The sequence below is a fragment of the Rattus norvegicus genome, chromosome 18, assembly GCF_021556685.1.
Source record: "Rattus norvegicus strain SHRSP/BbbUtx chromosome 18, alternate assembly SHRSP_T2T, whole genome shotgun sequence".
Taxonomy (NCBI): Eukaryota; Metazoa; Chordata; class Mammalia; order Rodentia; family Muridae; genus Rattus; species Rattus norvegicus.
This window is the reverse complement of record NC_141551.1, coordinates 1,378,705-1,403,075: the sequence shown is the minus strand read 5'-3', so window position 1 is coordinate 1,403,075 and position 24,371 is coordinate 1,378,705. Positions and strand designations below refer to the sequence as shown.

Genomic DNA, 24,371 nt, shown 5'->3' with positions numbered 1-24,371 from the left:
GTTGTATTCTAGTTGTCAGCGATAACTGAAAGAAGCAGGTACATTGCTTACAACATAGCATATATTGTTCTACACTATAAAATTACTCAAGAAGAAGGGAAAGTACTCCAGAGATTGGTAGCTTGTACTATAGCAAAGAGTGTCTGTCATTGACTGTACTTGCAGGCTTATTAGAGAAGCTGTAGCAGCAGTGTGGCCTTGGGAGATCTTATTAACAGTTATATCCAGTCAAGAAATGTACAGCAGAGAACAATAAACTGCATAATAAACCATTCTAAAAAATAGGATGGTTTTATGTATAAGTATTGTATGTAAACATATGATTATATTTATTATATATAAAATATTATATATATGCTTGAAAATTGATATTAAGTATATGAAGCAAGGTATTCGAACCCCTTTTGCAGGCCAAGCATGATTTTATTCTAGGCGTTGGAAGAATAACAGTGTCAAACAAAGTTCCTCCTTGTAAAGCTCATAGTTGTGTGGAAATTTGGGTCCAAATTTATGTCATTTACTTATACTTCACATGTCCTTAATAAAACTGCCTTTACTTGTGGAAAAAAGTGAATTTATGTATTTAAAGCAAGTGAACTTTATACTTGAAGATTATTATTGGCTTTTGTCATTTTTATTAGTCTTGTCATTTCTTTTTATTTTAAAGAGCTTCATTGCTGTTTCTTAGAGGGGTTTTGTTGTTATTGTTTTTTTAATAATAGTGAGAATCAAGTCCAGGACTTCATGCATTCCAAGCAAGCGCTCTACCACTGAGCCATATGCCTGCCTGCCCTTATGGTTTTATTATTCTTTAGATGCAACAGACTTAGGAGCATTTTAATAGTTTTTCCTAAACTTAACCAGTTCTGCTTTGTGATTATTAAAAATCTAAAAGCTGTAGAACTTACTGTCAAATTTCTTCTCCTTGTTTCTTCCTGTCGTCACAGCCCACTCCTAAAATACCAAGAATGCTTTGATTTCTTCTGAACTGAACTGATTAACCTACATTATAATGATTATAATTCCTTTTAAAGATTTCCTTATTTTTATTACTTTGATGTTTTCTTACATGTATGTATGTGCACCATGTGTGTACCTGGTGCCTCCAGAGACAAGAAGGTGTTGTGTCCCTGGAACTGAAGCTCTAGAAAGTTGTGCACTGCCACATCGTATGGGTTCTAGAAACCAAACAGGCTCCCAAGGAGCAGCTAATACTCTTAATGGCTGAATGTCTTTACCGTTTCAGTTAATAATGCTTTTAGTATATTTGAATTTCCTTTTTTAAGGAAAAAATTGCTCTCTTTCACTAATTTAGTAAAACCAATCTAAGTTAAATGTTTTAAAGTCATCATGACAATTAGTCTCCTAGTCAACCTGTTTTTCTTGATTGTGCAGTAAGTACTTTTTCCAAGTCTCTTGAATCTATTCACCTTTTATTTAAAGTCATAAAATATTAAGATTATAAAATTACTTTTATATTTACTTGAGATAGAGTTGAAGAAATAACAGGGTTGTGAGATTAAGAAAGAAGAAAGACTAAGGGGGTTGGGGATTTAGCTCAGTGGTAGAGCTCTTGCCTAGCAAGTGCAAGGCCCTGGGTTCGGTCCCCAGCTCCGAAAAAAAAAAAAAAAGAAAAAAAAAAAAAAGAAGAAAGAAGACTAAGGAAATGAAAACACCCTTTCCCCTGAAAACAAACTTTACCACACTACCACATGCTATGAGCCAGTGACAGCACAGGGATTCATTCAGATCCAAATCTGTGTGAGGTTCTAGCCCTTGGTCATTGTAATATTATGTACCATTTAATGACCTTTTTCCTATTTAAAATATTTAAAAGAAATGAAAGGAAGTAACATATTAGCAGTTAAATTGTGTATGAAAGTATGTAATCCACTATTTATTACACACAATAATGCTATATTAACAATAATGTGGTGACCTGCAAAACATTTCTTATTCACCATCTCATTGGAAGTAAAATACTGCCTTTGCTTAATCTATTTGTAGCTGTTGAGAAATACATAAGATACTATCCATGACAGTCTGTCTGTCTGCTTAATGTCCTGTATGTTTAGCAAAAAGCAAACATGTACTGAATCTTTTGGACTTATTAAGACTAATACAGCCTCTCAGAATTTTACATTTTCATGGTAAAGATTAATAATGTGGTCTTTGTTAATAAAAAATTTAGGGCCTGGCTTGCAACTCAGGGCTCTTTAAAAGTTTAGGCTTTGTTGACATTGTAATGAATTAATTTTGATTATAAGTAATTTTTTCCCTTTCTTGGTTAGTAAAGTAGGCATGACAAAATTCTGTCCTTGAGTTGTTTAACTTTTAGTCACTAGCATCACAGAGAGACACATTGCCATACAACTGTCATCATTTTGTTTTTCTAGAACTTTCACCATTCTAGATTTAAAAATATTTATTCATTAAATACTAATTCTCCTTTCTTCTGCCCAATTGGCCCTCAGTAAGTATTGTGTAAATTTCTGTCTCCATGAATTAGATTATATAGGGTATCTCATTTAAGTAGAACACTTTAGTATTTACCTTTTTATGACTGGCTGGTTTGACCTAGCAGATATCTGTCTGTCTCATCTTTGTTGCAGCATTAATCATAGTTTTTGTTTTTGTTTTTTTAAGAATTATTTATTTATTTTATGTATAGGAATAACACTGTAGCTGGCTTCAAATACACCAGAAGAGGGCATCAGATCCCATTACAGGTCTTTGTGAGCCACCATGTGGTTGCTGGGAATTGGACTTTGGACTGCTGGAAGAGCAGTCAGTGCTCCTAACCACTGAGCTATCGCTCCAGTCCCAGTATTAATCATAGTTAACCATGTTGTTTATATGTGTGACATTTCATTAAATCCATTTGTCAGTTATTAAACATATTAGATTTTTCTACTCTCCAGCTTATTAGCTATTCTTCCACCAATGTTTATTTTGAAATATATTTGTTATGTTACATTATGGCTATTTTATAACTATGTAGAGTATATACGGACACTTGGAGATTGTCTACTTCAGTAACTATCAACAAAGTAGAATTGAAGAATTATTTTGCATTTCTGTTTTTGAACAATCAGTCTGATGTACCCACCCTGATGTTATCTCATAGTGGTTTTGGTTTGCAATTTCCTAATGACTACTGATATGACATGGAAGTTAAACACTTCCATATTTGTTTATTGACCATCTGTATAATTTTAATTTTTCCCCATTTTTAATTGGTTCAGTTTTGTATTATTTCTATATGAATTTTTAAAAATCACACAAGTAAAAGAACAGTTACTAATAGTTTTGGCTTTTAAATTCATCTATGGAATTATCTTTTCCTATTTTTTCTTCATGGCTGAGATTACACTGTTGACTGTAGGCATCCTTTATTTTGTCTTCAGTTTCCTAGATGTGTGTATTGATATGTTATATCAGATTTGGGGAGCTCTGGACAGTATTTCTTTAAATGCTCTTTCTGCCTCTTTTTCTCCTCTTGTGCCAGATGTCTTAGATGCACATGTTGGTTGGTCAGTTGACAGTGTGTCACAATTCCTTTAGGCTGCCTTCTTTTTCATTCAGTGCTAGGATTTCTATTTTGTTCTTTTTTTTCCCACCTTTATACACACACACACACACACACACACACACACACACACACACACACACACCCCAGATTTTATTCTCCCTGCCCCGTGTCTCCACCAAGATATCCCTATCCCCAACCCCTGCCCTACCAGACTTCTAAATTCCCTGTGGCCTCTAGTCTCTTGAGGGTTAGTTGTGTCTTCTCTGACTGAACCCAGACCGAGCAGTCCTCTACTGTATATGTATGGTCCAGTGTCTGAGAGATCTTGGGGGATCCAGATTAATTGAGACTGCTGGTCCTCCCTTCTACAGGGTGGCCCTCCCTTTCATCTTCTTTTAGCTTTTCCTTAATTCAACAGAGGGTCAGCAGTTTCTGTACATTAGGTGGGTGCAAATATCTGCATCTGACTCTTTCAGCTGCTTGTTGGGTCTTTCAGAGGGCATTCATGATAGATCTCTTTTTGTGAGCACTCCATAGCCTCAAGTAATAGTGTCAGGCCTTGGGGCCTCCTCCCCTTGAGTTGGATCCCACTTTGGGCCTATCGCTGGACCTTCTTTTCCTCAGGCTCTTCTCCATTGTCATTCCTGCAGTTCTTCCAGACAGGAAGAATTATGGGTTAGAGTTTTGACTGTGGGATGGCAACCCCATCCCTCACTTAATGCTGTCTTTCTGCTGGAGAAGGGCACTACAGGTTCCCTCTCCCCCTGTAGGGCATTTCATCTAAGGTCCCTCCCTTTGAGTCCTGAAAGTCTCTAACCTCCCATGTCTAGTACATTCTGGAGGGTCCTCCACCCAGTACCAGATCATGTATCCCTTTCCCCCCCCACCCTCCTCAGCCTTTCCCTCCCAGGTTCCTCCCTCCCCACTTGTGATTGCTTTCTTCTCCCTCCCAAGTGGGACTGAGGCATCCACACTTGGGCCCTTCAGCTTGTTGATCTTTCTGAGTTCTGTGGACTGTATCTTGGGTATTATGTTACTTTTTTCTTTTGCTAATATCCACCTATTAGTGGGTACATACCATTCATGTCCTTTTGGGTCTGAGTTATCTCACTCAGGATGATATTTTCTAGTTCTATTCATTGCCTGCAAAACTCAGGATGTCCTCGTTCTTAATAGCAGAGTAGTATTCCATTGTGTAAATGAACCACATTTTCTTTATCCATTCTTCTGTCATGGGACATCTGAGTTGTTTCCAGCTTCTGGCTATCACAAATAAGGCTGCTATGAACATAATGAATGGAACATGTGTCCCTGTGGCATGATGAGGCATCTTTAGGGTATATTCCCAAGAGTGGTATTTCTGGGTCTTTAGGTAGTAGGTCTATTTCCATTTTTCTGAGGAACCTCCAAGTTGATTTCCAGAGTGGTTCTCTAATATGCGTTGTCACCTGAGGTTTTTTGATCTTAGCCATTCTGACTGGTGTAAGGGTCATTTTGATTTACATTTTTCTAATTACTAAGGACTTTGAACATTTCTTTATGTGCTTCTTAGCTATTCGAGATTCCTCTATTGTGAATTCTCTGTTTAGTTCTATACCCCATCTTTTGATTGGGTGGTTTGTTTTTTGGTGGTTAGCTTCTTGAGTTCTTTGTATATTTTGGATATTAGCCCTCTATCGGATGTGGGGTTAGTGAAGAGTTTTTCCCAATCTGTAGGTTGCCTATTTGTCTTATTGACTAGGTCCTTTGCCTTACAGAAGCTTCCGGGAGCTTTCTTACCAAATGCTCTAAACGCAGTGGATCTTCTGGGATGCCTCAGGATGTGGTGTCTTCCAGGGTACAGACTAACTAGCAGTCTGTCCCAGCAGAAAAGACTGGGCAGAAGGGCTATTTTATTCTTTTTTTTTTTATTGCCTAACAGTTAAGACATCATTCTCGGGGTTGGGGATTTAGCTCAGCGGTAGAGCGCTTGCCTAGCGAGCGCAAGGCCCTGGGTTCGGTCCCCAGCTCCGAAAAAGAGAAAAAAAAAAAAAAAAAAGACATCATTCTCCTGCTTCCTTATACTTCGTTGTCTATAGTATTCTTTAATGTTTATACATATAAAGAAGACTTATTATAAAGTTGTATTTAGTAGTTCAAATGCCTAGAGTTCTCTAGTGGTGGTTTTTTTTTTCCTCCAAAACTTCCCTGTGTCCTTTTTTTGAGCAAAATATATATGCTTTGTAAATTTTTATGAGCTTGACACTTTAAATGTTATAGTATTAACTCTCAAAATCACATTACTCCTCTAAAGGTTGTTATTTATTGTCCAAACCGGCTTTACAAAGTGCATGTCCCCTGCCTCATGTAATTGCTATTATCTCTTTTCTGTTAGCCAGTGACAGAAATTTCCCAAACATGAACGTTACGAGTTACTTGTTTGGTTTCTATTTTTTTTTTTTTTTTTTATGATTTGCTTTTATGTGTGAACGTGTGATGGAATTTTTTTTTTTTATTAACTTGAGTATTTCTTATATACATTTCGAGTGTTATTCCCTTTCCCGGTTTCCGGGCAAACATCCCCCTCCCTCCTCCCCTTCCTTCTGTGTGTTCCCCTCCCAACACTCCCCCCATTGCCGCCCTCCCCCGCACAGTCTAGTTCACTGGGGGTTCAGTCTTAGCAGGACCCAGGGCTTCCCCTTCCACTGGTGCTCTTACTAAGATATTCATTGCTACCTATGAGGTCAGAGTCCAGGGTCAGTCCATGTATAGTCTTTAGGTAGTGGCTTAGTCCCTGGAAGCTCTGGTTGCTTGGCATTGTTGTACATATGGGGTCTCGAGCCCCTTCAAGCTCTTCCAGTTCTTTCTCTGATTCCTTCAACGGGGGTCCTATTCTCAGTTCAGTGGTTTGCTGCTGGCATTCGCCTTTGTATTTGCTGTATTCTGGCTGTGTCTCTCAGGAGCGATCTACATCCGGCTCCTGTCAGTCTGCACTTCTTTGCTTCATCCATCTTGTCTAATTGGGTGGCTGTATGTGTATGGGCCACATGTGGGGCAGGCTCTGAATGGGTGTTCCTTCAGTCTCTGGTTTAATCTTTGCCTCTCCCTTCCCTGCCAAGGGTATTCTTTTTCCTCATTTAAAGGAGGAGTGAAGCATTCACATTTTGATCATCCGTCTTGAGTTTCGTTTGTTCTAGGGATCTAGGGTAATTCAAGCATTTGGGCTAATAGCCACTTATCAATGAGTGCATACCATGTATGTCTTTCTGTGATTGGGTTAGCTCACTCAGAATGATATTTTCCAGTTCCAACCATTTGCCTATGAATTTCATAAACTCGTTGTTTTTGATAGCTGAGTAATATTCCATTGTGTAGATGTACCACATTTTCTGTATCCATTCCTCTGTTGAAGGGCATCTGGGTTCTTTCCAGCTTCTGGCTATTATAAATAAGGCTGCGATGAACATAGTGGAGCACGTGTCTCTTTTATATGTTGAGGCATCTTTTGGGTATATGCCCAAGAGAGGTATAGCTGGATCCTCAGGCAGTTCAATGTCCAATTTTCTGAGGAACCTCCAGACTGATTTCCAGAATGGTTTTACCAGTCTGCAATCCCACCAACAATGGAGGAGTGTTCCTCTTTCTCCACATCCTCGCCAGCATCTGCTGTCACCTGAGTTTTTGATCTTAGTCATTCTCACTGGTGTGAGGTGAAATCTCAGGGTTCTTTTGATTTGCATTTCCCTTATGACTAAAGATGTTGAACATTTCTTTAGGTGTTTCACAGCCATTCGGCATTCCTCAGCTGTGAATTCTTTGTTTAGCTCTGAACCCCATTTTTTAATAGGGTTATTTGTCTCCCTGCGGTCTAACTTCTTGAGTTCTTTGTATATTTTGGATATAAGGCCTCTATGTGTTATAGGATTGGTAAAGATCTTTTCCCAATCTGTTGCTTACCGTTTTGTCCTAACCACAGTGTCCTTTGCCTTACAGAAGCTTTGCAGTTTTATGAGATCCCATTTGTCGATTCTTGATCTTAGAGCGTAAGCCATTGGTGTTTTGTTCAGGAAATTTTTTCCAGTGCCCATGTGTTCCAGATGCTTCCCTAGTTTTTCTTCTATTAGTTTGAGTGTGTCTGGTTTGATGTGGAGATCCTTGATCCACTTGGACTTAAGCTTTGTACAGGGTGATAAGCATGGATCGATCTGCATTCTTCTACATGTTGACCTCCAGTTGAACCAGCACCATTTGCTGAAAATTCTTTTTTTCCATTGGATGGTTTTGGCTCCTTTGTCAAAAATCAAGTGACCATAGGTGTGTGGGTTCATTTCTGGGTCTTCAATTCTATTCCATTGGTCTATCTGTCTGTCTCTGTACCAATACCATGCAGTTTTTATCACTATTGCTCTGTAATATTGCTTGAGTTCAGGGATAGTGATTCCCCCTGAAGTCCTTTTATTGTTGAGGATAGCTTTAGCTATCCTGGGTTTTTTGTTATTCCAGATGAATTTGCAAATTGTTCTGTCTAACTCTTTGAAGAATTGGATTGGTATTTTGATGGGGATTGCATTGAATCTGTAGATTGCTTTTGGTAAAATGGCCATTTTTACTATATTAATCCTGCCAATCCATGAGCATGGGAGATCTTTCCATCTTCTGAGGTCTTCTTCAATTTCTTTCTTCAGTGTCTTGAAGTTCTTATTGTACAGATCTTTTATTTGCTTGGTTAAAGTCACACCGAGGTACTTTATATTATTTGGGTCTATTATGAAGGGTGTCGTTTCCCTAATTTCTTTCTCGGCTTGTTTCTCTTTTGTATAGAGGAAGGCAACTGATTTGTTTGAGTTAATTTTATACCCAGCCACTTTGCTGAAGTTGTTTATCAGCTTTAGTAGTTCTCTGGTGGAACTTTTGGGATCACTTAAATATACTATCATACCATCTGCAAATAGTGATATTTTGACCTCTTCTTTTCCGATCTGTATCCCCTTGATCTCCTTTTGTTGTCTGATTGCTCTGACTAGAACTTCAAGAACTATATTGAATAAGTAGGGAGAGAGTGGGCAGCCTTGTCTAGTCCCTGATTTTAGTGGGATTGCTTCAAGTTTCTCTCCATTTAGTTTAATGTTAGCAACTGGTTTGCTGTATATGGCTTTTACTATGCTTAGGTATGGGCCTTGAATTCCTATTCTTTCCAGGACTTTTGTCATGAAGGGGTGTTGAAGTTTGTCAAATGCTTTCTCAGCATCTAATGAAATGGTCATTTGGTTTTGTTCTTTCAGTTTGTTTATATAATGGATCACATTGATGGTTTTGCGTATATTAAACCATCCCTGCATGCCTGGGATGAAGCCTACTTGATCATGGTGGATGATTGTTTTGATGTGCTCTTGAATTCGGTTTGCCAGAATTTTATTGAGTATTTTTGCGTTGATATTCATAAGGGAAATTGGTCTGAAGTTCTCTTTCTTTGTTGTGTCTTTGTGTGGTTTAGGTATAAGAGTAATTGTGGCTTCGTAGAAGGTATTTGGTAGTGATCCATCTGTTTCAATTTTGTGGAATAGTTTGGATAATATTGGTATGAGGTCTTCTATGAAGGTTTGATAGAATTCTGCACTAAACCCGTCTGGACCTGGGCTCTTTTTGGTGGGAGACCTTTAATGACTGCTTCTATTTCCTTAGGAGTTATGGGGTTGTTTAACTGGTTTATCTGTTCCTGATTTAACTTCGGTACCTGGTATCTGTCTAGGAAATTGTCCATTTCCTGAAGATTTTCAAGTTTTGTTGAATATAGGTTTTTATAGTAAGATCTGATGATTTTTTGAATTTCCTCTGAATCTGTAGTTATGTCTCCCTTTTCATTTCTGATTTTGTTAATTTGGACGCACTCTCTGTGTCCTCTCGTTAGTCTGGCTAAGGGTTTATCTATCTTGTTGATTTTCTCAAAGAACCAACTTTTGGTTCTGTTGATTCTTTCTATGGTCCTTTTTGTTTCTACTTGGTTGATTTCAGTTCTGAGTTTGATTATTTCCTGCCTTCTACTCCTCCTGGGTGTATTTGCTTCTTTTTGTTCTAGAGCTTTTAGGTGTGCTGTCAAGCTGCTGACATATGCTCTTTCCTGTTTCTTTCTGCAGGCACTCAGAGATATGAGTTTTCCTCTTAGCACAGCTTTCATTGTGTCCCATAAGTTTGGGTATGTTGTACCTTCATTTTCATTAAATTCTAAAAAGTTTTTAATTTCATTCTTTATTTCTTCCTTGACCAGGTTATCATTGAGTAGAGCATTGTTCAATTTCCACGTATATGTTGGCATTCTTCCCTTATTGTTATTGAAGACCAGGTTTAGGCCGTGGTGGTCCGATAGCACGCATGGGATCATTTCTATCTTTCTGTACCTGTTGAGGCCCGTTTTTTGACCAATTATATGGTCAATTTTGGAGAAAGTACCATGAGGAGCTGAGAAGAAGGTATATCCTTTTACTTTAGGATAGAATGTTCTATAAATATCCGTTAAGTCCATTTGGCTCATGACTTCTCTTAGTCTGTCTACATCTCTGTTTAATTTCTGTTTCCATGATCTGTCCATTGATGAGAGTGGGGTGTTGAAATCTCCCACTATTACTGTGTGAGGTGCAATGTGTGTTTTGAGCTTTAGTAAGGTTTCTTTTACGTATGTAGGTGCCCTTGTATTTGGGGCATAGATATTTAGGATTGAGAGTTCATCTTGGTGGATTTTTCCTTTGTTGAATATGAAGTGTCCTTCCTTATCTTTTTTGATGACTTTTAGTTGAAAATTGATTTTATTTGATATTAGAATGGCTACTCCAGCTTGCTTCTTCTGACCATTTGCTTGGAAAGTTGTTTTCCAGCCTTTCACTCTGAGGTAGTGTCTGTCTTTGTCTCTGAGGTGTGTTTCCTGTAGGCAGCAGAATGCAGGGTCCTCGTTGCGTATCCAGTTTGTTAATCTATTTCTTTTTATTGGGGAATTGAGTCCATTGATGTTGAGAGATATTAAGGAATAGTGATTATTGCTTCCCATTATATTCATATTTGGATGTGAGGTTATGTTTGTGTGCTTTCATTCTCTTTGTTTTGTTGCCAAGACGATTAGTTTCTTGCTTCTTCTAGGGTATAGCTTGCCTCCTTATGTTGGGCTTTACCCTTTATTATCCTTTGTAGTGCTGGATTTGTAGAAAGATATTGTGTAAATTTGGTTTTGTCATGGAATATCTTGGTTTCTCCATGTATGTTAATTGAGAGTTTTGCAGGATACAATAACCTGGGCTGGCATTTGTGTTCTCTTAGGGTCTGTATGACATCAGTCCAGGATCTTCTGGCCTTCATAGTTTCTGGCGAGAAGTCTGGTGTGATTCTGATAGGTCTGCCTTTATATGTTACTTTACCTTTTTCCCTTTCTGCTTTTAATATTCTTTATTTATTTTGTGCGTTTAGTGTTTTGACTATTATGTGACAGGAGGTGTTTCTTTTCTGGTCCAATCTATTTGGCGTTCTGTAGGCTTCTTGTATGCCTATGGGTATCTCTTTTTTTAGGTTAGGGAAGTTTTCTTCTATGATTTTGTTGAAGATATTTACTGGTCCTTTGAGCTGGGAGTCTTCACTCTCTTCTATACCTATTATCCTTAGGTTTGATCTTCTCATTGAGTCCTGGATTTCCCGTATGTTTTGGACCAGTAGCTTTTTCCGCTTTACATTATCTTTGACAGTTGTGTCATTGATTTCTATGGAATCTTCTGCTCCTGAGATTCTCTCTTCCATCTCTTGTATTCTGTTGGTGTAGCTTGTATCTACAGCTCCTTGTCTCTTCTTTTGGTTTTCTATATCCAGGGTTGTTTCCATGTGTTCTTTCTTGATTGCTTCTATATACATTTTTAATTCCTTCAACTGTTTGATTGTGTTTTCCTGGAATTCTATCAGGGATTTTTGTGTCTCCTCTCTATGGGCTTCTCCTTGTTTATTTATGTTTTCCTGGAATTCTTTCAGGGATTTTTGGGATTCCTTTCTGTAGGCTTCTACTTGTTTATTAATGTTTTCCTGTGTTTCTCTAAGTGAGTTCTTCACGTCTTTCTTGAAGTCCTCCAGCATCATGATCAAATATGATTTTGAAACTAGATCTTGCTTTTCTGGTGTGTTTGGATATTCCATGTTTGTTTTGGTGGGAGAATTGGGCTCCGATGATGCCATGTAGTCTTGGTTTCTGTTGCTTGGGTTCCTGCGCTTGCCTCTCGCCATCAGATTATCTCTAGTGTTACTTTGTTCTGCTATTTCTGACAGTGGCTAGACTGCCCTATAAGCCTGTGTGTCAGGAGTGCTGTAGACCTGTTTTCCTCTCTTTCAGTCAGTTATGGGGACAGAGTGTTCTTCTTTCGGGCGTGTAGTTTTTCCTCTCTATAGGTCTTCAGCTGTTCCTATGGGCCTGTGTCTTGAGTTCACCAGGCAGGTCACTTGCAGCAGAAAAGTTGGTCTTACCTGTGGTCCTGAGGCTCAAGTTCGCTCGCGGGGTGCTGCCCTCGGGCTCTCTGTGGCGGCAGCAACCAGGAAGATCTGCACTGCCCTTTCCGGGAGCTTCAGTGCATCAGGGTTCCAGATGGCCTTTGGAGTTTTCCTCTGACGTCAGAGATGTACGTGCAGAGAGCAGTCTCTTCCGGTTTCCCAGGCTTGTCTGCCTCTCTGAAGGTTTAGCTCTCCCTCCCACGGGATTTGGGTGCAGAGAACTGTTTATCCGGTCTGTTTCCTTCAGGTTCTGGCGGTGTCTCAGGCAGGGGTCCTGCCGCTCCTGGGCCCTCCCCCACGGGAGCCCGGAGGCCTTACACAGTTTCCTCTTGGGCCAGGGATGTGGGCAGGGGTGGGCAGTGTTGGTGATCTCTTCCGCTCTGCAGCCTCAGGACTGCCCACCTGACCAGGCGGTGAGGTCTCTCTCCCACGGGGTCTGGGAGCAGAGAGCTGCTGCAGGCCGGGATCCTCGGGTGTGGTTTCTATTTTTTTTCTTTGTTTCAATTTTTTTAAACTTTATGTGTATATGTATATACCTCTGCGTGTGTGTGTGTGTGTGTGTGTGTGTGTGTGTGTGTGTGTGTGTGTCAACAAAAGGCAGAAGAGGGCATTTGATCCCCTATAGCTGAAGTTAGAGGTGTTTGTGAGCCACTTGATGAAGTACTGGAAATAGAGCTTGGGTCTTCTGCAGGAGCAGCAAATGCTCTTAACACTAATCCTTCTTTCTAGGTCCTTTGAGTCACTTTCTTTATTAAACAACCCCTGTGTATTTTAAAGAATTATTAGATTATACAATTCATAAGAAAGTTGCTTCTGACAGTTTTTGCCAACACAATGTTTACTTCAGTAGAGAAAGGTGTTTTTAGGATTTCTTCTTTGTGTTCCTAATGCCCATCAGGTTATTGGTTATTAACAAAGCCTGTAACTGATTACACTGTTGATGATAAGTCAGTAAAGTAGACCTCACCTCACTAACTAGTTCTCATATGATTAGGTGACATTATGCATAGTCTTAAATGTGGCAACTCAGTAGCAAGGATTTCAGAGCTCTCTCAGCATATCTTACATCTCGACAGTTTACAAAAAAGATAAAGAAAGGAAAAAAAGAAAAACCTGGACACGTTTTAAATACTCTAATGGGTGGGTAAGATGGCTCATTATGTAAAGGTGCTTGCCACCAAAGACTTATACCAGAATTCACATTACCTAAAAGTTGTCCTCTGACCTCCATAATATGCCACGTCATGGACATGTATATACACATAAGTAAAGCATAATAAACTATTTTCTAAAAATTAAAATAATACCTCTTAAGAAAATGGAGTCCATTGGTAGTGACAAGAGAAAATACCACACTGGTTGGCTTTTTTAAAATACTACGTGATAGTATTAGAAAGAGATTTTGAAACTTAAGCAAATTGACAGGATAAATCTGTCTTGGGGTGCGGTCACAAGGACCATTGTCCTTAGCATTATAAGGTATTTAACTGATACCGGTAGCATTTCTCCCCCTATTCATGATAGCTGCAAGTGTATGCAGATTTTGTCAAATGTTACCTTCAGTGGACCAAAAATTTAGATGGAAAGATACTGCTTTAAGAAGTACATTTACTGGGCATGGTGGCACAGCTTTAATCCTCAGCACTCAGGAGGCAAGCAGGTCTCAGTGAGTTTGAGGCTAGCCAGAGTGGTTTCAAAAACGTTTAAAACAGTGAGAGGAATTCCGAAAGGAGGGAGGGAAGATAAGAAAGATGGATTTTGCCGAGACCATAATTTTCTTTCAGGAAGCAGTGATCTTTTATGTACTTCTCATTTTACAAATCAGTTGCTGTGACCGAGGGGGAGGGATTATTTAGTCAGACAGTTCATTTGACCATGAAAGTGAAAGGCCCCCTTTTCCCTCTGATGGTACTGTTGATTAATGCCTCAGCTTTGTTGAGCTAGCTCTGTTGCTTTGTTCCAAAGTTGTCCAGTTAGTTTCATGTGCCTAAAATTAAACTTGATAGATTTTTTTGACTGGATCTCAGTGATTAAAAAGAAAAATAGTACATGTATATAAATAAATCAGTGAAACAAGTTCAGTTGGCTTTGCTCATAGTCATCTTTTTCTCTAAAGGAAAGTGAGGTAATTGTATCTAAGGTAGTGATATCTAGTATTTTCTTGGTTGCCTTTTTTTTTTTTTTTTTCTTTTTTTTCCAGAGCTGGGGACCGAACCCAGGGCCTTGCGGTTGCTAGGCAAGCGCTCTACCACTGAGCTAAATCCCCAACCCCTCGGTTGCCCTTGTTTTTACACCAAAGACTTTATACTTTGGTCGGTCAGTCAGATGGATGTTTGTTTTTTTGAAGCAGGGTTTCTCTATGTAGACCTGACTGTTCTGGACCAGGCTGACCTCAAACTTAGATCTGCCTGCCACTGCCTAGCTTTATACTTAGATGTGCCCTTTTATATCATATTCAAGCTCCAAAAGATATTAGAAACATTAATTTCATGTGGATGCTTTCTCTTATAAGAAGCCCATTAACCACTCCCCATCATGTATGATTCCCTTCCTCCTCTTTATTTCTAAGACAACTAAGAAATAATCTTGACTTTTGGTTTTCTCTATAGCAGATTAACAACTTAGAAGAACAACTCAGTACTTAAAATGGCCTTTTTTTTTTTTAAAGTACACTTTGTTAAGCTATATGTTCTGAAAATTAACACATGCATTTTCAAATGCCTATGAGTATTTTAAACTATGTTGTGTTTTATATCAAATCCTAATTTTATTTGTAGCATTCAATGTAAGCTTGAAACATAAGTATGTGCAAATATATAATTTTCATTTAATTTTGAAATCTAGTAAATCTTAGTATTGTAGAATTTAATGCATTTTATGTTGTGATCGACATGCTATTTAGAAGCAAGAAATCATCAGGATTTAGTATGGATCCTGTTTGCTTACTTTAAATGAAGTCTGGTCTTGTTGACCAGTTGTCTAGCTAGCCCTAAACTCCTGGGCTCAGCACTTGACCAGCCTCTTGAGTAGCTAGTACTATAGGTGTTTGCCACAGTGCTGGGTTGCTTTATCTTTGTGCCACTTTATTTGTGTACTATGTGTGAAAAGAACTACTACTTTCTTTTTGTTTTTAGCTGTAGCACCAGTTGTGCCTGATTTAAGTAGTGACATTGATACTAGTAATTTTGATGACTTAGAAGAAGATAAAGGAGATGAAGAAACATTTCCTATTCCAAAAGCTTTTGTTGGCAATCAGCTACCTTTTGTAGGATTTACATATTATAGCAATCGTAGGTAAGTACACCAAGCAGTAATTTAGGGGTAAGTGATAATTCTTTTATATTCACTGTATTTTCTGAAAGATAATGTTTTTAAGTGGGTTTAATGATATCTAAAGTTAGATCTTTTTAGTATACCAATTTCTATTTGCAATATTTGGCATTTGATGGTTTTTTTCTGTTTCATTCATGTTAAGAATATAGTTTTTCAGGAAAATTTGTTGAATTGTGTAGCATGTCTTCAAGTGAAAATAACAGATGAAATAACTTTTTTTTTTTAAGATTTATTTATTTTATGTTTACTGTTGCTTTCTTCAGATATACCAGAAGAGGGCATCAGATCCTACTAAAGATGGTTGTGAGCCACCATGGGGGTGCTGGGAATTGAACTCAGAACCTCTAGAAGAACAATCAGTGTTCTTAACCCATCTTTCCAGCCCAATAATTATGTTAATACTGACATTTCATTTATTAGTTTTATTTAAAAATTTAACTGCCCAGAAATTTCAGAACAACACAATCCATTTACCTAGCACTTTATCACTGTATTAATGCTATTGAAAAACCATAATTTTTAGTTTTTGAAAAACTAGTTTCTCCTTCCTCCTCAAAAAACCAAAACATTTAATGAGCATTTCCATCATCTAGAACATACAATTGTACCTATAGTGTTATGTTTGACAAATAACTGTAGCTGTATGTTATGTTTCTGTCCCCTGAGGATAGGGACAACTTACCTAAATTCTGAGTTGTCTGAAGGGTTATGCGAATAAAAACATAGTAAAACACAATTTGCATGAAGTAAGCATTCAGTGTTAACTGTTTCTAACTGATAACTTCTAATGTTAACTTCTGTCTTTACATGTACGTAAGGTATAAATTAAAATTAACCGTTAGCTTATTTCATTGTGTTTGGCATTCATCCATTCAACAGATATATTTGATAATTTGTTCTTTGTCACATGTATGGTCAGTACCATGGTACAGAATATTTTAAAGTACATGTCCAGTGAGGAAATGAATGAACTTAGAATGTAAGTTCTACTTAACAGAAACAAAATGCCAGACCAGTGTCATGCAACAAAGTACTTTTGGTTTAAATCTGCACACCCGTTATTTTTCATTGTTTTAAACTTTTATTGTTTTAAACATCATTTTTTATTAGCCTTGTAATTTAATTGTTTTAAACATCAATTTATTTCTCATGGTATGGTTTTAAATATTTGACTTACTTGGAGTGATTATTAACTTTGAATATGTAACTAATTTCACATTAACTAGTCTTATCATTTAAATCAGAACTTTCATAATGATAGATTTGGGTGTACTGTAGAAATCAAGAAGGCAGTGTAGTTCTGCCTCCTAAACTCACTTCCGCAGGATTTTCTTAGTGCTACACTGGACGCTGGAGCAGCATCCACTACCAGCTAGCTCACACTTGAACTTTTACAATAAAACCTACTGTTTAATCTCTTCCTCCTGACACTTACATAATAACTGTATTTACCTTATGTTGATATATGTAAACAGGAGATCTTCTAGATAGGTTTTCTTAAAGTCTATCTTATATTATCTAGGGTATAATGGTACTTTTATATTTTTATGAAAACAATATGTTGACAAACAATCCCCAGTATTTTTGGATTCTCTATATGAGTTTAGCAATTAATTACTTTATGTTTCTCTATACAAAGTTAATTTTTAAAGTTTGTACTACATTATCATACACTTCATTGTATTTTCTGATTTTCCTTTATATTCATGATTCATGTTCCTAAGTAATGTTTATATTTCTTAAAAATAGGATATATTGTGTTCTTAAGTATCGTAGTCTAATGTAAATATTTCTTTTTATTATTTTATATGTATGTGTGTAGGCCTGGGTATATGTCTACCTAGACCGTGTGTGCAGAAATGTAGTGCCTTTTAAAAGTAGTTGCTTATAACATGAAAAGGTGAAAATGCAGGTGTTTTTCATAAAGAATCAACAGTTGGGCATGATGGTACATCTCTATAATCTGAGTTCATGGAAGGATGAGAAAAGAGGCAGGTTTGGGCTCACTACATTTCTTCATTGTACATGTGTCTTATTCTGTAATATAGTGTTGACTATACATGTGACAAAGAGCAAAACTCTGTCTTAAAAACAATCAACAAAATATTTACTAGCTTACTGTAATCTCAAATGTTAAGTTTTAATATGCTTGTGTGAGATAGAAAACTTGTGAATCCTGAAATCCAAAAGCTTTATTTCTAAAGGGTAACTATAAAAAATGATTATCAAAATACCTTGAGTATATTCAGCTGTATTCTTAAAGACTTTTATAGAAGTTATTCAGATATCCACATTTTATATAAAAGCAACACTATATGCAACACAAAGAGCTCTTGAACACAAGATAAAGGTGGAGAGGATATGGAAAGATGGTGTCCTTGTATTCCCCTTCTGCATTCAGCCTTTTACTACAAGTTTGTAGGATGCAATTATATAATCTATTAAATCTGCAAAGTTCTTGCTCTGTCTAGTTCAGAGTCCCAGACAGGATTTTTGGTACTATGGAGCTTCCTGGCCTTAAGCACTTTTTTTGTGCTATTTTATGGATTTTAGCATACCTAAAATCTATATATAATTATAATCTAAAATCTATTAAAAAAAGTCAGTGAGAGAGCCTAAAGTGTGTTGTTAATGTTGTATATGGAATCCTTCTCTTTCTCATGATACTAAGAGTAAAGATTTTAGAAATAAAAAGCTAAACTTTAATGGAGTTAAAAGCAAAATAGAAGAAGAGCACTGAGGTTGTGATTTCTTTGAATTTCAGCAGCAACTATTGCACTACTTAGTGTAATAAATACCACTTTGTTTTTGCTGTCGATGCATCATTAATGTTTTCATTTAAGTATTTTTAAAAATTGGCTAGTTTTTGTTTTTAATTTTCCTGAACAGTATAAATATTGATATATAATTTCTATTAAAAAAACGTTGAATTATAATTGTTACTTAGGAACTATCTAACTTACATATTGTTTCTAAAATAAAAATTAAACGTACTTAATTTTTAAAATATTAGCTAGTATAACACTGAACATAAAACAGGCACACAGTGCTTATTGTTCGTTACTATATGTTAAAAACTATTTTCTTTTTAAATTCCATACCCTCACCCTATAGATACTTACCTTCAGCAAATCCCAGTGAGAACAGATCTAGCTCCAATGTGGATAAAAACGTGGTAGGTATTTCTTACTCTCAGTTTGGTTTTTATTTTATTTTATTTTTTCGGAGCTGGGGACCGAACCCAGGGCCTTGCGCTTGCTAGGCAAGTGCTCTACCATTGAGCTAAATCCCCAACCCCTGGTTTTTATTTTTAAATTCACAGTTAATGTATTTGTGTGTGATATTAAGTAAGCATATGAATTGCTTGTGAATGTGCAGTTAGTTTAAATATTTATGACACTTAAATTATTATCTATTCAGTATTTCTTATCTGAGTATCATATATATGTTATATTTATATATATGATATGTATGTAAATAGTTAAGAAATTATAAACTGCTACTGATTAACAATTATTATCCTTTAAATCATTAGTCCAAGCTGGAAATTGTATTAAATGATAACTACTCATTTCATCACCCTTTCCTCAGGCCCTGGTAACCTGCTCTACTTTGTCTCTCAATTTCTTCTACTCTCTCCTATAAATGGAATTAGATATATTTGTCTTTATGTGACAGGCTTATTTCATTTACCTAAATTCACCCATATCGCATTATATATTAGACTTCCCATTTTAAAGACTGGATAGTATCTCAGTGGACATATTTACTACGTTATGTGTATACATGCATTAAATTTAAAAAGTTTTAAGTAAAAGGGTGTTATACTACAAACATCAATCAGACAGTAAAGTGTTGGAAAGCGCCCTTTTACTAACAGCGGTGAAAAGCCATTGCTCTTCTACTGCTGAAAGCAAGGAGGAAGTTTGGCATGATAAAGAGGAGCCCAGAATGTAGAACAAGAGTGTTGAGAGAGTAGCTTCATATCTCCATCTGTCTTGTGGTTTTTTGTTTTTTTTTTTTTTTTTACTTTTTAATTTTTTTTTATTTTCCCTTATTGTCTGAGACTAAGCACAACAGACCCAGACAGTGTAATCTGTAGATTTTATGAAAAGTAGAAGGTAGATCTTTAAGACTGAAAAGGAGTTGGGGAAATAGAGAATAACTAGTATTGCCGGCATAACTTAACTTCTTCATTCTTTGGAATTTGTTATATATGATAAATAAGCATATTATTAAGGAACTTGGTATGTTCTAGTTAGGAATTCTTTCTGTTGTTCATGTGACTGAAAAGACAAGCCTACCTGACTTCTTTCCCTCCTTCTAAGAATAATTATCTTGTTATCCTTAAAATACCTGGTGTACACAAGACACTTTTTTTTTTTTTTTAATTTTTAAGATAGGGTTTCTCTGTGTAGTCCTTGCTGTCCTGGAACTTGCTGTATAGACCACGATAGCCTCAAACTTACAGAGATCTACCTGCCTCTGCCTCCCGAGTGCTAGGATTAAAGGCATGCATCACCACTGCCTGTCTCATGTATTTTATTTATGTTTGCTTTTTGATTTGTGTGTTTTATGGTACTGGATATCAAAGCCAGGTTCAATATAAATTTGACTACTGAACTATATATCCTCATCATCTTGATTATATGCTTTTAATCAAGAAGCAAAGGAGTAACAATTGGGTTTTTTAATTGTTGTTTCTTACATTTTTTTCAAGATTAAAAATTTTTAATGCATACGTTTATATATACCTGGGTTTATGTTGGTTGGTACACCATGTGAGTGCATGTACCTGTGGAATATAGAAGAGACCATCAAGTTACCTGGGACTGGAGCTACAAGTGGTTGTGAGCTACCTGATAAGGGTGCTGGGAACTGAACTCTTGCCTTCTAAGAGTAGTAAGTGCTCATAACCACTGAGCCCATTTACAATGTTCTGTGTAGCTCTTACTGGTCTCAAACTCAGTGTCTGGTCAAAGATGAGCATGAACTTGATCTTTGTGCCCCTCAGTCCCTTGTGTTGCCATTACTAGTATGGGTCATTTATATCTAGTTTATGTGGTACTAGGGACTAGAAGCTAGGGCTTCATGCATCCTAGGTAAGCAGTCTATGAACTGGGTCATTTCCCCAGTATTATTTATTTTTTACTTGGCTTTGGTTTGGTTTCTTGAGATAGCCTCAGATAGTTTGGGATGGCCTTTAGCTATGATGACCTTGAACTTCTGATTCCACTTCCACAGTGCCAGCAGCCATTTTTGTGAAGCAGATTCTTTTGATATATTTCCTCTTGAATGTAAGAGAACATAATGATAAAAAGAGAAAAGGGAGAGTTCTATGGTAGTACTCTTCCTGCTCTGGTCATTTTTAAAAATAATTTTTTTTATTCGTGTGTGCACGTGTATATGCAAAGGTCAGATTCAGTGTCTTTTATTCTCTCCAACCTTTTCGTTTATTCTAGGTCTCTCCTTAATCTTGGAGCTCATTGATTAGCTAAGCTAGCTGAGCAGCAAACCCTAGGCACATCATCCTATCTCCTCCCCATCTTATCTAGCACTAGGATTATAATCATGTGCCAATGTACCTTCTTCCTAGCCCTGGAATACTAATTATTTTATGATGTCATACTGTGTATACAATGGTCCTACTTATTTCTTTTTTTTTTTTTTTTTTTTTGGTTCTTTTTTTCCGAGCTGGGGACCGAACCCAGGGCCTTGCGCTTCCTAGGTAAGCGCTCTACCACTGAGCTAAATCCCCAGCCCCATTATTTCTTAAAGATTGGTATGAGTTAATTCCTAGTGATATTTTTTATCTTGTGCTGCGTTTGATTTTTTTTTCCCCATTATCTGACATCCTATTTTCTTCTCTCTCTCCTTTCTACTTCCTTCTCCTTTAGGCTCATTTTTCCATCTGTTAGGTGCACCTTAAAGCATTTATATTTTTGGTAAAATTAGAAGTGACTCTTTTACTTTAGTACAGTCTGTAGGCAGTCTTATTAACACCACATCGTAATATTTTGTGCCTATGTCTTTGAATTACATATTTTTAACTTATATGTAAAACATAAAAATGTACATAGTGGGCTAATGTTTTGATACATTTGAATTATGCACAACTCTATTGAGAAAATACGAACTAACATTATTCAAAAAGGTAAAGGATTAAATTAGTTATTTTAAACAGCCATAAAATGTTAATAAAAGTGTTACTTTTAATTTCTCTGAATATTACCAGAATGAAGGATTTTTTTCTTTTAAATTAAAGCAGGAAAGTTTACAGAAAACAATCTACAAGCTTGAAGAACAATTGCATAATGAAATGCAATTAAAAGATGAAATGGAGCAAAAGTGCAGGTGAGACTGTCCTTCAGTGAAACTCTAATTAGAAGTTAGGTATATATTTTAGAATGTATACTCTGTCAACACCTAGAGGGATATGGAAGATGAGGATATCAAAGTTGCTACTTATGCACACCCATAAAAAGCTTCTTGGCTAGAATTGACAATAATACTGATAGTTTGTCATGTAGGTTGACTGTAGAGTGGTGCTTAGCATACCCAGGGCCCTGGCCCTGAGTTTCATCCCCAGCACTGCAAAAAGAAGAGTAAGGAACATTTGTGTTGGCATTAGGTACAGAAATGTTTTTGTCAGGTTTTTAAAAATTAGTTGCCACATTCATTTCCCTCCACTATGTTTTAAGTAGCTAATTGAAAGGAATTTCTGAAATGCAAAATAATCTTCTGAGCTAAAATGACTAATTTTCATTCTTCCACTGAGATTTTCTAGAGTATAATTGATTTAATTGTTTTGTTTCCTGGTTGAATCAAATTCTTTTGGTAACATGTATTTACAGAATAGAATGGCTCTCATCCTGTAGATTGCAACCCTTTTATGGGTCAAATGACCCTGTCATAGGGATCACTTAAGACCATCCTACATATTGGATATTTATATTACAATTTATAACAGCAAAATTGCAATGAAGTAGCAGCGACTTATTGTTGGAGGTCACTATACCAAGAGGAACTGTATTAAAGGCTTGCAGTAGGAGATTGAAAGTTACTGAAGTAGATGATGATCAAGGTATTTTAAAATAACTCAAAATAATGTCCAAACTTTTCGCTACAAATAATTTTATAATTATATTTTATGACTATTATTGAGTAAGAAATATAATTGTAGCAGATTTAGTATTCTGTAAATGGTATTGAGAAAACTTGAGAATACTAGAAGCATAGAAAATAATTAAGTTTTTTTTTCTGCCTACCTTTCCTGGTATATTATATAGCTAACTGTATAATTTAAAATTAAAAAGGCAAGAAGCATGTAATGAACAAACAACTGCAGCTGGATTTGGAAGGAATTTCTAAGAGTGAAGTGTAGAAATAAGGGAGGAAAGAGTAGATACAAACATGAAAATACTAAGACATTTCTACTTTAAAACTTAGGAGCTGTAAAGATGGCTCCTGCTTTTGCAGCCATGTAGTGTGGCTCACAAGCATCTGTAACTCCAGTTCCAGGGCATCCGACACCTTCTCATGGACTCCGTGGACATTGCACTCAAGTGTTTACATAACTTGCACACAGGCATACATGTGTGCATATTTTAAAATAAAACAACAATCTTTAAAAATTTTTAGAAAACCTAAAATTTTGTAGGTGTTGGTGAAGAAGGGTTTGAGGAAGAAATCAGAATAGCCAAAGCAGGTGATCATAGAAAAATTTGTAACCTCAAGAAAAGGAAATGACAGACTTAATCCCAACTCTTTAGGAAGCGAAGGCAAGAGGATTAAGAATTTTTTTTTAGCCCAGGCATTCAGATAATTTTAATTACATTCATTTACCAAAGATTGTGGGGCTGGAGAAATGGTTCAGAGTTTAAGAGCACTGACTGCTCTTTGAGGTCCTGAGATCCATTCTCAGCAACCATCTGTAATGGGATCCGATGCCCTCTTCTGGTGTGTCTAAAGACAGCTATCGTGTTCTCACATAAATAAAATAGATAAATCTTAAAAAGTAAGATTTTAGTCTGTGCCAAATAATGTGCATACCAACAATATAGTATTAAGTCAAAGAAGATATGACCCCTATTTATGTGGAGCTAGTAAACATTAGGGAAGGCAATATAATTATAAATTAATTGGTACATGGTAAGTTAGGAAGAATAAAATGATACAGTGTAATGTATAGTGCATGGTAGAAGAACACCATGGTTAATCCCCCTCACCTATAATCTCAGCACTGAAGAGGTAGAACAGGAAAATCACAAGTTCAAGGCCAGCCTAGACTACATAAGACTATGCCTGCTCCCTCAAAAAGAAAAAGAAAGAAAAGGAAAGGAAAAGAGAGAAAAGAAAAAATGAGGATTATATCATCAGATATAACTTGTAACTTTACTGAATGTTTTCAAAACTCAGAACCAAAAAGTTGGGTGAGAAGACTAAAGTGTTCTTTAGAAGAAAGTGTTAAAATCCAGGAATTATACATTGTGGAGGTCTTGTAAGGGGAGTTGATTAGCTGTTCGATAAGAAGAAAAGACGGAGATGAGCCTGGGAAAGTCGGGACAGTCAACATCTTAAAAGACTTTGTTTCTTCAACAAAGGAATTTGAAATTTACCTTAAGAATGGTGGAATATACAGAAGGTCATTAAAGAATTGGAAAATGATTTTCCATCATCTACTCACCATCTTACAGGCCAGGTATAGTATAGGCATGGCACTACCTATACTGCCAGTGCAGAGAGGGTCGGTCCTCCGCACTCCGAGACTGCCTAAGTAGAAAAGTGGAGCATCATCAAGGAAAACACCTAATGTCAATGTTAGGAGCCTCACTCTGCTTACGCTGTGCACCTGCACACATGTATACACACACCTACAGATTAAATACTCACACTGCGCACCTGCACACATGTATATACGCGCCTACAGATTAAATACTCACACTGCGCACCTGCACACATGTATACACACACAGACTAAATACCTCGCTGGGTAATTGGCAGAACTTGACTTCTT

At 36.8% G+C, this 24,371-nt stretch overlaps 1 protein-coding gene across 4 annotated transcripts in view; it reads left to right on the top strand.

The window, feature by feature from the left end:
* The window catches only part of Rock1 (Rho-associated coiled-coil containing protein kinase 1), a 121,813-nt gene that overhangs the window by 54,661 nt on the left and 42,781 nt on the right, over nt 1-24,371 (top strand). For 2 of the 4 annotated variants that reach the window (NR_171200.1, NM_001389239.1), the window contains 3 exon segments: nt 15,157-15,316; nt 18,470-18,530; nt 21,621-21,709. Coding sequence is in view for 2 of the 4 variants with exons in the window: in NM_001389239.1 (NP_001376168.1) it covers nt 15,157-15,316; nt 18,470-18,530; nt 21,621-21,709 (310 nt within the window). In the remaining 2 variants the exon portion in view is untranslated. 4 annotated transcript variants of the gene reach the window in all.